Here is a 13382-nt window from a genome sequence, read left to right on the forward strand (position 1 = left end):
CCTGGGGAGACTACTGCTGTAAGTACCTGACCTCTAACCCCTACCCTACCTGGAGAGACTACTGCTGTAAGTACCTGACCTCTAACCCCTACCCTACCTGGGGAGACTACTGCTGTAAGTACCTGACCTCTAACCCCTACCCTACCTGGAGAGACTGCTGCTGTAAGTACCTGACCTCTAACCCCTACCTGGAGAGACTGCTGCTGTAAGTACCTGACCTCTAACCCCTACCTGGAGAGACTACTGCTGTAAGTACCTGACCTCTAACCCCTACCCTACCTGGAGAGACTACTGCTGTAATTACCTGACCTCTAACCCCTACCCTACCTGGGGAGACTACTGCTGTAAGTACCTGACCTCTAACCCCTACCCTACCTGGAGAGACTACTGCTGTAAGTACCTGACCTCTAACCCCTACCCTACCTGGAGAGACTGCTGCTGTAAGTACCTGACCTCTAACCCCTACCCTACCTGGGGAGACTACTGCTGTAAGTACCTGACCTCTAACCCCTACCCTACCTGGGGAGACTGCTGCTGTAAGTACCTGACCTCTAACCCCTACCCTACCTGGAGAGACTACTGCTGTAAGTACCTGACCTCTAACCCCTACCTGGGGAGACTACTGCTGTAAGTACCTGACCTCTAACCCCTACCCTACCTGGGGAGACTACTGCTGTAAGTACCTGACCTCTAACCCCTACCTGGGGAGACTACTGCTGTAAGTACCTGACCTCTAACCCCTACCCTACCTGGAGAGACTACTGCTGTAAGTACCTGACCTCTAACCCCTACCCTACCTGGGGAGACTGCTGCTGTAAGTACCTGACCTCTAACCCCTACCCTACCTGGAGAGTACTGCTGTAAGTACCTGACCTCTAACCCCTACCCTACCTGGGGAGACTACTGCTGTAAGTACCTGACCTCTAACCCCTACCCTACCTGGGGAGACTACTGCTGTAAGTACCTGACCTCTAACCCCTACCTGGAGAGACTACTGCTGTAAGTACCTGACCTCTAACCCCTACCCTACCTGGGGAGACTACTGCTGTAAGTACCTGACCTCTAACCCCTACCTGGAGAGACTGCTGCTGTAAGTACCTGACCTCTAACCCCTACCTGGGGAGACTACTGCTGTAAGTACCTGACCTCTAACCCCTACCCTACCTGGGGAGACTGCTGCTGTAAGTACCTGACCTCTAACCCCTACCCTACCTGGGGAGACTACTGCTGTAAGTACCTGACCTCTAACCCCTACCCTACCTGGGGAGACTACTGCTGTAAGTACCTGACCTCTAACCCCTACCTGGAGAGACTACTGCTGTAAGTACCTGACCTCTAACCCCTACCCTACCTGGGGAGACTACTGCTGTAAGTACCTGACCTCTAACCCCTACCCTACCTGGGGAGACTACTGCTGTAAGTACCTGACCTCTAACCCCTACCTGGGGAGACTACTGCTGTAAGTACCTGACCTCTAACCCCTACCCTACCTGGGGAGACTACTGCTGTAAGTACCTGACCTCTAACCCCTACCAGGAGAGACTGCTGCTGTAAGTACCTGACCTCTAACCCCTACCCTACCTGGGGAGACTACTGCTGTAAGTACCTGACCTCTAACCCCTACCCTACCTGGGGAGACTACTGCTGTAAGTACCTGACCTCTAACCCCTACCTGGGGAGACTACTGCTGTAAGTACCTGACCTCTAACCCCTACCCTACCTGGGGAGACTACTGCTGTAAGTACCTGACCTCTAACCCCTACCCTACCTGGGGAGACTACTGCTGTAAGTACCTGACCTCTAACCCCTACCCTACCTGGGGAGACTACTGCTGTAAGTACCTGACCTCTAACCCCTACCCTACCTGGGGAGACTACTGCTGTAAGTACCTGACCTCTAACCCCTACCCTACCTGGGGAGACTACTGCTGTAAGTACCTGACCTCTAACCCCTACCTGGGGAGACTACTGCTGTAAGTACCTGACCTCTAACCCCTACCCTACCTGGAGAGACTACTGCTGTAAGTACCTGACCTCTAACCCCTACTTGGGGAGACTACTGCTGTAAGTACCTGACCTCTAACCCCTACCCTACCTGGAGAGACTACTGCTGTAAGTACCTGACCTCTAACCCCTACCTGGGGAGACTACTGCTGTAAGTACCTGACCTCTAACCCCTACCTGGGGAGACTACTGCTGTAAGTACCTGACCTCTAACCCCTACCAGGAGAGACTGCTGCTGTAAGTACCTGACCTCTAACCCCTACCTGGGGAGACTACTGCTGTAAGTACCTGACCTCTAACCCCTACCAGGAGAGACTACTGCTGTAAGTACCTGACCTCTAACCCCTACCTGGGGAGACTACTGCTGTAAGTACCTGACCTCTAACCCCTACCAGGAGAGACTACTGCTGTAAGTACCTGACCTCTAACCCCTACCTGGGGAGACTACTGCTGTAAGTACCTGACCTCTAACCCCTACCTGGGGAGACTACTGCTGTAAGTACCTGACCTCTAACCCCTACCCTACCTGGGGAGACTACTGCTGTAAGTACCTGACCTCTAACCCCTACCTGGGGAGACTACTGCTGTAAGTACCTGACCTCTAACCCCTACCTGGGGAGACTACTGCTGTAAGTACCTGACCTCTAACCCCTACCTGGGGAGACTACTGCTGTAAGTACCTGACCTCTAACCCCTACCTGGGGAGACTACTGCTGTAAGTACCTGACCTCTAACCCCTACCCTACCTGGGGAGACTGCTGCTGTAAGTACCTGACCTCTAACCCCTACCTGGGGAGACTACTGCTGTAAGTACCTGACCTCTAACCCCTACCTGGAGAGACTACTGCTGTAAGTACCTGACCTCTAACCCCTACCTGGAGAGACTACTGCTGTAAGTACCTGACCTCTAACCCCTACCTGGAGAGACTGCTGCTGTAAGTACCTGACCTCTAACCCCTACCTGGAGAGACTACTGCTGTAAGTACCTGACCTCTAACCCCTACCTGGAGAGACTGCTGCTGTAAGTACCTGACCTCTAACCCCTACCTGGGGAGTCTACTGCTGTAAGTACCTGACCTCTAACCCCTACCTGGAGAGACTGCTGCTGTAAGTACCTGACCTCTAACCCCTACCTGGAGAGACTGCTGCTGTAAGTACCTGACCTCTAACCCCTACCTGGAGAGACTACTGCTGTAAGTACCTGACCTCTAACCCCTACCTGGAGAGACTGCTGCTGTAAGTACCTGACCTCTAACCCCTACCCTACCTGGGGAGACTACTGCTGTAAGTACCTGACCTCTAACCCCTACCCTACCTGGGGAGACTGCTGCTGTAAGTACCTGACCTCTAACCCCTACCCTACCTGGAGAGACTACTGCTGTAAGTACCTGACCTCTAACCCCTACCCTACCTGGGGAGACTACTGCTGTAAGTACCTGACCTCTAACCCCTACCTGGAGAGACTACTGCTGTAAGTACCTGACCTCTAACCCCTACCCTACCTGGAGAGACTACTGCTGTAAGTACCTGACCTCTAACCCCTACCTGGGGAGACTGCTGCTGTAAGTACCTGACCTCTAACCCCTACCCTACCTGGGGAGACTACTGCTGTAAGTACCTGACCTCTAACCCCTACCCTACCTGGGGAGACTACTGCTGTAAGTACCTGACCTCTAACCCCTACCCTACCTGGGGAGACTGCTGCTGTAAGTACCTGACCTCTAACCCCTACCTGGAGAGACTACTGCTGTAAGTACCTGACCTCTAACCCCTACCCTACCTGGGGAGACTGCTGCTGTAAGTACCTGACCTCTAACCCCTACCCTACCTGGAGAGTACTGCTGTAAGTACCTGACCTCTAACCCCTACCCTACCTGGGGAGACTACTGCTGTAAGTACCTGACCTCTAACCCCTACCCTACCTGGGGAGACTACTGCTGTAAGTACCTGACCTCTAACCCCTACCTGGAGAGACTACTGCTGTAAGTACCTGACCTCTAACCCCTACCCTACCTGGAGAGACTACTGCTGTAAGTACCTGACCTCTAACCCCTACCCTACCTGGAGAGACTACTGTTGTAAGTACCTGACCTCTAACCCCTACCCTACCTGGAGAGACTACTGCTGTAAGTACCTGACCTCTAACCCCTACCCTACCTGGGGAGACTACTGCTGTAAGTACCTGACCTCTAACCCCTACCCTACCTGGGGAGACTACTGCTGTAAGTACCTGACCTCTAACCCCTACCCTACCTGGGGAGACTACTGCTGTAAGTACCTGACCTCTAACCCCTACCCTACCTGGGGAGACTACTGCTGTAAGTACCTGACCTCTAACCCCTACCCTACCTGGGGAGACTACTGCTGTAAGTACCTGACCTCTAACCCCTACCTGGGGAGACTACTGCTGTAAGTACCTGACCTCTAACCCCTACCCTACCTGGAGAGACTACTGCTGTAAGTACCTGACCTCTAACCCCTACTTGGGGAGACTACTGCTGTAAGTACCTGACCTCTAACCCCTACCCTACCTGGAGAGACTACTGCTGTAAGTACCTGACCTCTAACCCCTACCTGGGGAGACTACTGCTGTAAGTACCTGACCTCTAACCCCTACCTGGGGAGACTACTGCTGTAAGTACCTGACCTCTAACCCCTACCAGGAGAGACTGCTGCTGTAAGTACCTGACCTCTAACCCCTACCTGGGGAGACTACTGCTGTAAGTACCTGACCTCTAACCCCTACCAGGAGAGACTACTGCTGTAAGTACCTGACCTCTAACCCCTACCTGGGGAGACTACTGCTGTAAGTACCTGACCTCTAACCCCTACCAGGAGAGACTACTGCTGTAAGTACCTGACCTCTAACCCCTACCTGGGGAGACTACTGCTGTAAGTACCTGACCTCTAACCCCTACCTGGGGAGACTACTGCTGTAAGTACCTGACCTCTAACCCCTACCCTACCTGGGGAGACTACTGCTGTAAGTACCTGACCTCTAACCCCTACCTGGGGAGACTACTGCTGTAAGTACCTGACCTCTAACCCCTACCTGGGGAGACTACTGCTGTAAGTACCTGACCTCTAACCCCTACCTGGGGAGACTACTGCTGTAAGTACCTGACCTCTAACCCCTACCTGGGGAGACTACTGCTGTAAGTACCTGACCTCTAACCCCTACCTGGGGAGACTACTGCTGTAAGTACCTGACCTCTAACCCCTACCCTACCTGGGGAGACTGCTGCTGTAAGTACCTGACCTCTAACCCCTACCTGGGGAGACTACTGCTGTAAGTACCTGACCTCTAACCCCTACCTGGAGAGACTACTGCTGTAAGTACCTGACCTCTAACCCCTACCTGGAGAGACTACTGCTGTAAGTACCTGACCTCTAACCCCTACCTGGAGAGACTGCTGCTGTAAGTACCTGACCTCTAACCCCTACCTGGAGAGACTACTGCTGTAAGTACCTGACCTCTAACCCCTACCTGGAGAGACTGCTGCTGTAAGTACCTGACCTCTAACCCCTACCTGGGGAGTCTACTGCTGTAAGTACCTGACCTCTAACCCCTACCTGGAGAGACTGCTGCTGTAAGTACCTGACCTCTAACCCCTACCTGGAGAGACTGCTGCTGTAAGTACCTGACCTCTAACCCCTACCTGGAGAGACTACTGCTGTAAGTACCTGACCTCTAACCCCTACCTGGAGAGACTGCTGCTGTAAGTACCTGACCTCTAACCCCTACCCTACCTGGGGAGACTACTGCTGTAAGTACCTGACCTCTAACCCCTACCCTACCTGGGGAGACTGCTGCTGTAAGTACCTGACCTCTAACCCCTACCCTACCTGGAGAGACTACTGCTGTAAGTACCTGACCTCTAACCCCTACCCTACCTGGGGAGACTACTGCTGTAAGTACCTGACCTCTAACCCCTACCTGGAGAGACTACTGCTGTAAGTACCTGACCTCTAACCCCTACCCTACCTGGAGAGACTACTGCTGTAAGTACCTGACCTCTAACCCCTACCTGGGGAGACTGCTGCTGTAAGTACCTGACCTCTAACCCCTACCCTACCTGGGGAGACTACTGCTGTAAGTACCTGACCTCTAACCCCTACCCTACCTGGGGAGACTACTGCTGTAAGTACCTGACCTCTAACCCCTACCCTACCTGGGGAGACTGCTGCTGTAAGTACCTGACCTCTAACCCCTACCTGGAGAGACTACTGCTGTAAGTACCTGACCTCTAACCCCTACCCTACCTGGGGAGACTGCTGCTGTAAGTACCTGACCTCTAACCCCTACCTGGAGAGACTGCTGCTGTAAGTACCTGACCTCTAACCCCTACCTGGGGAGACTACTGCTGTAAGTACCTGACCTCTAACCCCTACCTGGGGAGACTACTGCTGTAAGTACCTGACCTCTAACCCCTACCTGGAGAGACTACTGCTGTAAGTACCTGACCTCTAACCCCTACCCTACCTGGAGAGACTACTGCTGTAAGTACCTGACCTCTAACCCCTACCCTACCTGGAGAGACTACTGTTGTAAGTACCTGACCTCTAACCCCTACCCTACCTGGAGAGACTACTGCTGTAAGTACCTGACCTCTAACCCCTACCCTACCTGGGGAGACTACTGCTGTAAGTACCTGACCTCTAACCCCTACCCTACCTGGAGAGACTACTGCTGTAAGTACCTGACCTCTAACCCCTACCTGGAGAGACTACTGCTGTAAGTACCTGACCTCTAACCCCTACCCTACCTGGGGAGACTACTGCTGTAAGTACCTGACCTCTAACCCCTACCTGGGGAGACTACTGCTGTAGTATAGACAAGGGCCCAATCCCCAATGGACCCCTAGACCCTACACCCGTGTGCAGATCTGAGAGGATTTGATTGGTATAGGCAATAATGGTTAAACTTCCATCTACCTAGCCTATCAGAGGGCAGAGTGGAGCTATTACCATATTGATAATCTGAGCTCAACAAATGTTTAGGGGTCGTAGGGGTAAGGGGTCGATTTGGGACAGTTGGAGGCGTGGCTGGGTTGAACTTCAATATTACACCGTACTTTGTTTTTGTAAAATGTCGTTTGTGTGTGTTCTCCAGGCTCCACGTTAACTTGACTAAAGGTTTTGGGGTCATGGGACCTAAAGACTTCTTCCCTCTGCTGGACTTCGCCTACATGCCGAAGAATGCCCTGTCACCAAGGTAACACACACAAGACGCCTGACTGTCTGAAAGTGGGATTTTTAAAAACCATTTCCTTAATTCTACACTGTTCTTTAACAGGGGAATCCATATTTATGAACACAACTCTCTTTGTGCTCCTGGAGTAGCTGTTCTCCAGATTTTCTGCGACCCGATTGGCTGTGCTATTAATACAGAGATTTCTGCTCACGTGAGGCAGCAGCACTGTGTCTAACGTCATGTTGTGCGTGAAAGACGGCCCACGTGTTCCAGCTACTGCGTTCCACGCTGTAGATCTGTCTCTTTAGGATTGGAGTTCGGATACAGCCAGCTGTTTGCATATTGTGCACAAAAGACGTGATCGACATATTCCTACAAACTTTGTTGTCTGTTGTAACTAGATTGCACACTAAACATAAGCGTGACACGAAGGCAGACAACAGATTTTATGTACTTCTTAGATACTGAGTTACAGGCAGCTATTTAGGGCAGCTTATCAAACACAAGACTGACAAGCGGTCAAAATGGCAATTCAATGTTATTATTTTTCAGCAACTCTCACTACGGTTTGGCAGCATAACTATGTAGATTATCACCACCAATAGGAGACAGTAACTATGTAGATTATCACCACCAATAGGAGACAGTAACTATGTAGATTATCACCACCAATAGGAGACAGTAACTATGTAGATTATCACCACCAATAGGAGACAGTCTAAAGCAGAATAACTATGTAGATTATCACCACCAATAGGAGACAGTAACTATGTAGATTATCACCACCAATAGGAGACAGTAACTATGTAGATTATCATCACCAATAGGAGACAGTCTAAAGCAGAATAACTATGTAGATTATCACCACCAATAGGAGACAGTAACTATGTAGATTATCACCACCAATAGGAGACAGTCTAAAGCAGTAACTATGTAGATTATCACCACCAATAGGAGACAGTCTATAGCAGAATAACTATGTAGATTATCATCACCAATAGGAGACAGTAACTATGTAGATTATCACCACCAATAGGAGACAGTAACTATGTAGATTATCACCACCAATAGGAGACAGTAACTATGTAGATTATCATCACCAATAGCAGACAGTCTAAAGCAGAATAACTATGTAGATTATCACCACCAATAGGAGACAGTAACTATGTAGATTATCACCACCAATAGGAGACAGTCTAAAGAAGAATAACTATGTAGATTATCACCACCAATAGGAGACAGTCTAAAGCAGAATAACTATGTAGATTATCATTACCAATAGGAGACAGTAACTATGTAGATTATCACCACCAATAGGAGACAGTAACTATGTAGATTATCATCACCAATAGGAGACAGTCTAAAGCAGAATAACTATGTAGATTATCACCACCAATAGGAGACAGTAACTATGTAGATTATCATCACCAATAGGAGACAGTCTAAAGCAGAATAACTATGTAGATTATCACCACCAATAGGAGACAGTAACTATGTAGATTATCATCACCAATAGGAGACAGTAACTATGTAGATTATCACCACCAATAGGAGACAGTCTAAAGCAGTAACTATGTAGATTATCACCACCAATAGGAGACAGTCTAAAGCAGAATAACTATGTAGATTATCATCACCAATAGGAGACAGTAACTATGTAGATTATCATCACCAATAGGAGACAGTAACTATGTAGATTATCACCACCAATAGGAGACAGTAACTATGTAGATTATCATCACCAATAGGAGACAGTAACTATGTAGATTATCATCACCAATAGGAGACAGTAACTATGTAGATTATCACCACCAATAGGAGACAGTAACTATGTAGATTATCACCACCAATAGGAGACAGTAACTATGTAGATTATCATCACCAATAGGAGACAGTCTAAAGCAGAATAACTATGTAGATTATCACCACCAATAGGAGACAGTCTAAAGCAGAATAACTATGTAGATTATCATCACCAATAGGAGACAGTAACTATGTAGATTATCATCACCAATAGGAGACAGTAACTATGTAGATTATCATCACCAATAGGAGACAGTCTAAAGCAGAATAACTATGTAGATTATCATCACCAATAGGAGACAGTAACTATGTAGATTATCACCACCAATAGGAGACAGTAACTATGTAGATTATCATCACCAATAGGAGACAGTCTAAAGCAGAATAACTATGTAGATTATCATCACCAATAGGAGACAGTAACTATGTAGATTATCATCACCAATAGGAGACAGTAACTATGTAGATTATCACCACCAATAGGAGACAGTAACTATGTAGATTATCATCACCAATAGGAGACAGTCTAAAGCAGAATAACTATGTAGATTATCATCACCAATAGGAGACAGTAACTATGTAGATTATCATCACCAATAGGAGACAGTCTAAAGCAGAATAACTATGTAGATTATCACCACCAATAGGAGACAGTAACTATGTAGATTATCATCACCAATAGGAGACAGTAACTATGTAGATTATCACCACCAATAGGAGACAGTAACTATGTAGATTATCATCACCAATAGGAGACAGTAACTATGTAGATTATCATCACCAATAGGAGACAGTCTAAAGCAGAATAACTATGTAGATTATCACCACCAATAGGAGACAGTCTAAAGCAGAATAACTATGTAGATTATCATCACCAATAGGAGACAGTAACTATGTAGATTATCATCACCAATAGGAGACAGTAACTATGTAGATTATCATCACCAATAGGAGACAGTAACTATGTAGATTATCATCACCAATAGGAGACAGTCTAAAGCAGAATAACTATGTAGATTATCACCACCAATAGGAGACAGTAACTATGTAGATTATCACCACCAATAGGAGAGGGCTAGGCTCCGTCGCCGTGGTTCCGGAGAGGGCTAGGCTCCGTCGCCGTGGTTCCGGAGAGGGCTAGGCTCCGTCGCCGTGGTTCCCTGAGAGGGCTAGGCTCCGTCGCCGTGGTTCCGGAGAGGGCTAAAGCAGTCTAAAGCAGAATAACTATGTAGATTATCATCACCAATAGGAGACAGTAACTATGTAGATTATCATCACTAATAGGAGACAGTAACTATGTAGATTATCACCACCAATAGGAGACAGTCTAAAGCAGAATAACTATGTAGATTATCACCACCAATAGGAGACAGTCTAAAGCAGAATAACTATGTAGATTATCATGACCAATAGGAGACAGTCTAAAGCAGTAACTATGTAGATTATCACCACCAATAGGAGACAGTCTAAAGCAGTAACTATGTAGATTATCACCACCAATAGGAGACAATCTAAAGCAGAATAACTATGTAGATTATCATGACCAATAGGAGACAGTCTAAAGCAGTAACTATGTAGATTATCACCACCAATAGGAGACAGTCTAAAGCAGAATAACTATGTAGATTATCACCACCAATAGGAGACAGTCTAAAGCAGAATAACTATGTAGATTATCACCACCAATAGGAGACAGTCTAAAGCAGAATAACTATGTAGATTATCATCACCAATAGGAGACAGTAACTATGTAGATTATCATCACCAATAGGAGACAGTCTAAAGCAGAATAACTATGTAGATTATCATCACCAATAGGAGACAGTAACAATGTAGATTATCACCACCAATAGGAGACAGTCTAAAGCAGCGTAACTATGTAGATTATCACCACCAATAGGAGACAGTCTAAAGCAGAATAACTATGTAGATTATCACCACCAATAGGAGACAGTTATTCTGCTTTAGACTGTCTCCTATTGGTGGTGATAATCTACATAGTTACTGTCTCCTATTGGTGGTGATAATCTACATAGTCTAAAGCAGAATAACTATGTAGATTATCACCACCAATAGGAGACAGTCTAAAGCAGAATAACTATGTAGATTATCATGACCAATAGGAGACAGTCTAAAGCAGTAACTATGTAGATTATCACCACCAATAGGAGACAGTCTAAAGCAGTAACTTTGTAGATTATCACCACCAATAGGAGACAGTCTAAAGCAGAATAACTATGTAGATTATCATGACCAATAGGAGACAGTCTAAAGCAGTAACTATGTAGATTATCACCACCAATAGGAGACAGTCTAAAGCAGTAACTATGTAGATTATCACCACCAATAGGAGACAGTCTAAAGCAGAATAACTATGTAGATTATCATCACCAATAGGAGACAGTAACTATGTAGATTATCATCACCAATAGGAGACAGTAACTATGTAGATTATCACCACCAATAGGAGACAGTAACTATGTAGATTATCATCACCAATAGGAGACAGTAACTATGTAGATTATCATCACCAATAGGAGACAGTAACTATGTAGATTATCATCACCAATAGGAGACAGTAACTATGTAGATTATCATCACCAATAGGAGACAGTAACTATGTAGATTATCACCACCAATAGGAGACAGTAACTATGTAGATTATCATCACCAATAGGAGACAGTCTAAAGCAGAATAACTATGTAGATTATCATCACCAATAGGAGACAGTAACTATGTAGATTATCACCACCAATAGGAGACAGTAACTATGTAGATTATCACCACCAATAGGAGACAGTAACTATGTAGATTATCATCACCAATAGGAGACCGTCTAAAGCAGAATAACTATGTAGATTATCATCACCAATAGGAGACAGTAACTATGTAGATTATCATCACCAATAGGAGACAGTCTAAAGCAGAATAACTATGTAGATTATCACCACCAATAGGAGACAGTAACTATGTAGATTATCATCACCAATAGGAGACAGTAACTATGTAGATTATCACCACCAATAGGAGACAGTCTAAAGCAGTAACTATGTAGATTATCACCACCAATAGGAGACAGTCTAAAGCAGAATAACTATGTAGATTATCATCACCAATAGGAGACAGTAACTATGTAGATTATCATCACCAATAGGAGACAGTAACTATGTAGATTATCATCACCAATAGGAGACAGTAACTATGTAGATTATCATCACCAATAGGAGACAGTCTAAAGCAGAATAACTATGTAGATTATCACCACCAATAGGAGACAGTAACTATGTAGATTATCACCACCAATAGGAGAGGGCTAGGCTCCGTCGCCGTGGTTCCGGAGAGGGCTAGGCTCCGTCGCCGTGGTTCCGGAGAGGGCTAGGCTCCGTCGCCGTGGTTCCCTGAGAGGGCTAGGCTCCGTCGCCGTGGTTCCGGAGAGGGCTAAAGCAGTCTAAAGCAGAATAACTATGTAGATTATCATCACCAATAGGAGACAGTAACTATGTAGATTATCATCACTAATAGGAGACAGTAACTATGTAGATTATCACCACCAATAGGAGACAGTCTAAAGCAGAATAACTATGTAGATTATCACCACCAATAGGAGACAGTCTAAAGCAGAATAACTATGTAGATTATCATGACCAATAGGAGACAGTCTAAAGCAGTAACTATGTAGATTATCACCACCAATAGGAGACAGTCTAAAGCAGTAACTATGTAGATTATCACCACCAATAGGAGACAATCTAAAGCAGAATAACTATGTAGATTATCATGACCAATAGGAGACAGTCTAAAGCAGTAACTATGTAGATTATCACCACCAATAGGAGACAGTCTAAAGCAGAATAACTATGTAGATTATCACCACCAATAGGAGACAGTCTAAAGCAGAATAACTATGTAGATTATCACCACCAATAGGAGACAGTCTAAAGCAGAATAACTATGTAGATTATCATCACCAATAGGAGACAGTAACTATGTAGATTATCATCACCAATAGGAGACAGTCTAAAGCAGAATAACTATGTAGATTATCATCACCAATAGGAGACAGTAACTATGTAGATTATCACCACCAATAGGAGACAGTCTAAAGCAGCGTAACTATGTAGATTATCACCACCAATAGGAGACAGTCTAAAGCAGAATAACTATGTAGATTATCACCACCAATAGGAGACAGTTATTCTGCTTTAGACTGTCTCCTATTGGTGGTGATAATCTACATAGTTACTGTCTCCTATTGGTGGTGATAATCTACATAGTCTAAAGCAGAATAACTATGTAGATTATCACCACCAATAGGAGACAGTCTAAAGCAGAATAACTATGTAGATTATCATGACCAATAGGAGACAGTCTAAAGCAGTAA

The 13382-nt window shown here is 45.9% G+C and overlaps 1 protein-coding gene across 1 annotated transcript in view; it reads left to right on the top strand.

The window, feature by feature from the left end:
* Positions 1–13382, top strand: part of tmem214 (transmembrane protein 214) — a 76143-nt gene that overhangs the window by 35884 nt on the left and 26877 nt on the right. The window contains exon 8 of the mRNA XM_055885811.1: positions 7117–7218. Within this exon, the coding sequence (XP_055741786.1) occupies positions 7117–7218 (102 nt within the window). The remainder of the gene's footprint in view (positions 1–7116; positions 7219–13382) is intronic.

The sequence above is a fragment of the Salvelinus fontinalis genome, chromosome 27 (genome assembly GCF_029448725.1).
Source record: "Salvelinus fontinalis isolate EN_2023a chromosome 27, ASM2944872v1, whole genome shotgun sequence".
NCBI lineage: Eukaryota > Metazoa > Chordata > Actinopteri > Salmoniformes > Salmonidae > Salvelinus > Salvelinus fontinalis.